The following is a 779-nucleotide window of genomic DNA, read 5'->3' on the forward strand; positions in this document are numbered from 1 at the left end:
CGCGCCGAACGCCGAGGGGACACCATTTCTGCCGGTGCGTGTACAGCTTAACCTATTATAATTAATTTGTCTTCAATATTTTTAGACTGTCATAACATGTGATTCTTAATTAACGTTTACATCGTAATACATATTATAAAAACTTACATCATAATGTTAATTTTAATAAATGTATATTAAATGTAAAGATAAATGCAAAAATAAATTTTTATGTTTTTAATTCTGCTTTAAATTTAAGCTCTTTTTATGGTCTGTGTATGCAGGAACTATTATATGTATTTAACGATTACTTACTTGCAAAAAAAAAGAAATAATGCACTTTTATATACAGTTGCGTGTAATTAATTTTCATGATTTATGTTTAGATTAAAGCAAATCGTAATATCTTCAAATTTTGTATCCTGCTATTTCTCTCTATAGAAACATACTGAATTAAGGGCCTTAGCAGATTGGCTGAATTATAATTTTATAAGACAACGTTTTAAGATCTAAGTGTTTCGTCTTTAGTAACGCACAATAATTGTCTTGTGACTCAAGCCTTAAAGATGTGATACCTTGCACTGAGAAAAAAAAGTTGCTGTTTCAAAAAAATATTAGTTAATTCAACTAAATGTAGCAGTCACAGACTGTCAAACAAATATTTGTTAATTCAACTAAATATTTGTTAAGTCAAAACAAATAACATGTTTTAAATTACAAGATTTTGTTAATCTAAATGTATAAATATTTGAACTAAATGATCATTACGTACTAAACGCATTTAGTCAAGTTAACAACTT

The 779-nt window shown here is 27.1% G+C and overlaps 1 protein-coding gene across 1 annotated transcript in view; it reads right to left on the reverse strand.

Moving 5' to 3' along the window:
• The window catches only part of LOC108759155 (putative nucleoside transporter YegT), a 5,983-nt gene extending 5,631 nt beyond the window's left edge, over nt 1-352 (reverse strand). The window contains exon 1 of the mRNA XM_018504470.1: nt 295-352. Within this exon, the coding sequence (XP_018359972.1) occupies nt 295-352 (58 nt within the window). The remainder of the gene's footprint in view (nt 1-294) is intronic.
• Between the last annotated feature and the right edge of the window lie 427 nt (nt 353-779).

This window comes from Trachymyrmex cornetzi, unplaced genomic scaffold, assembly GCF_001594075.2.
Source record: "Trachymyrmex cornetzi isolate Tcor2-1 unplaced genomic scaffold, Tcor1.1 scaffold1702, whole genome shotgun sequence".
NCBI classification, from domain to species: Eukaryota; Metazoa; Arthropoda; class Insecta; order Hymenoptera; family Formicidae; genus Trachymyrmex; species Trachymyrmex cornetzi.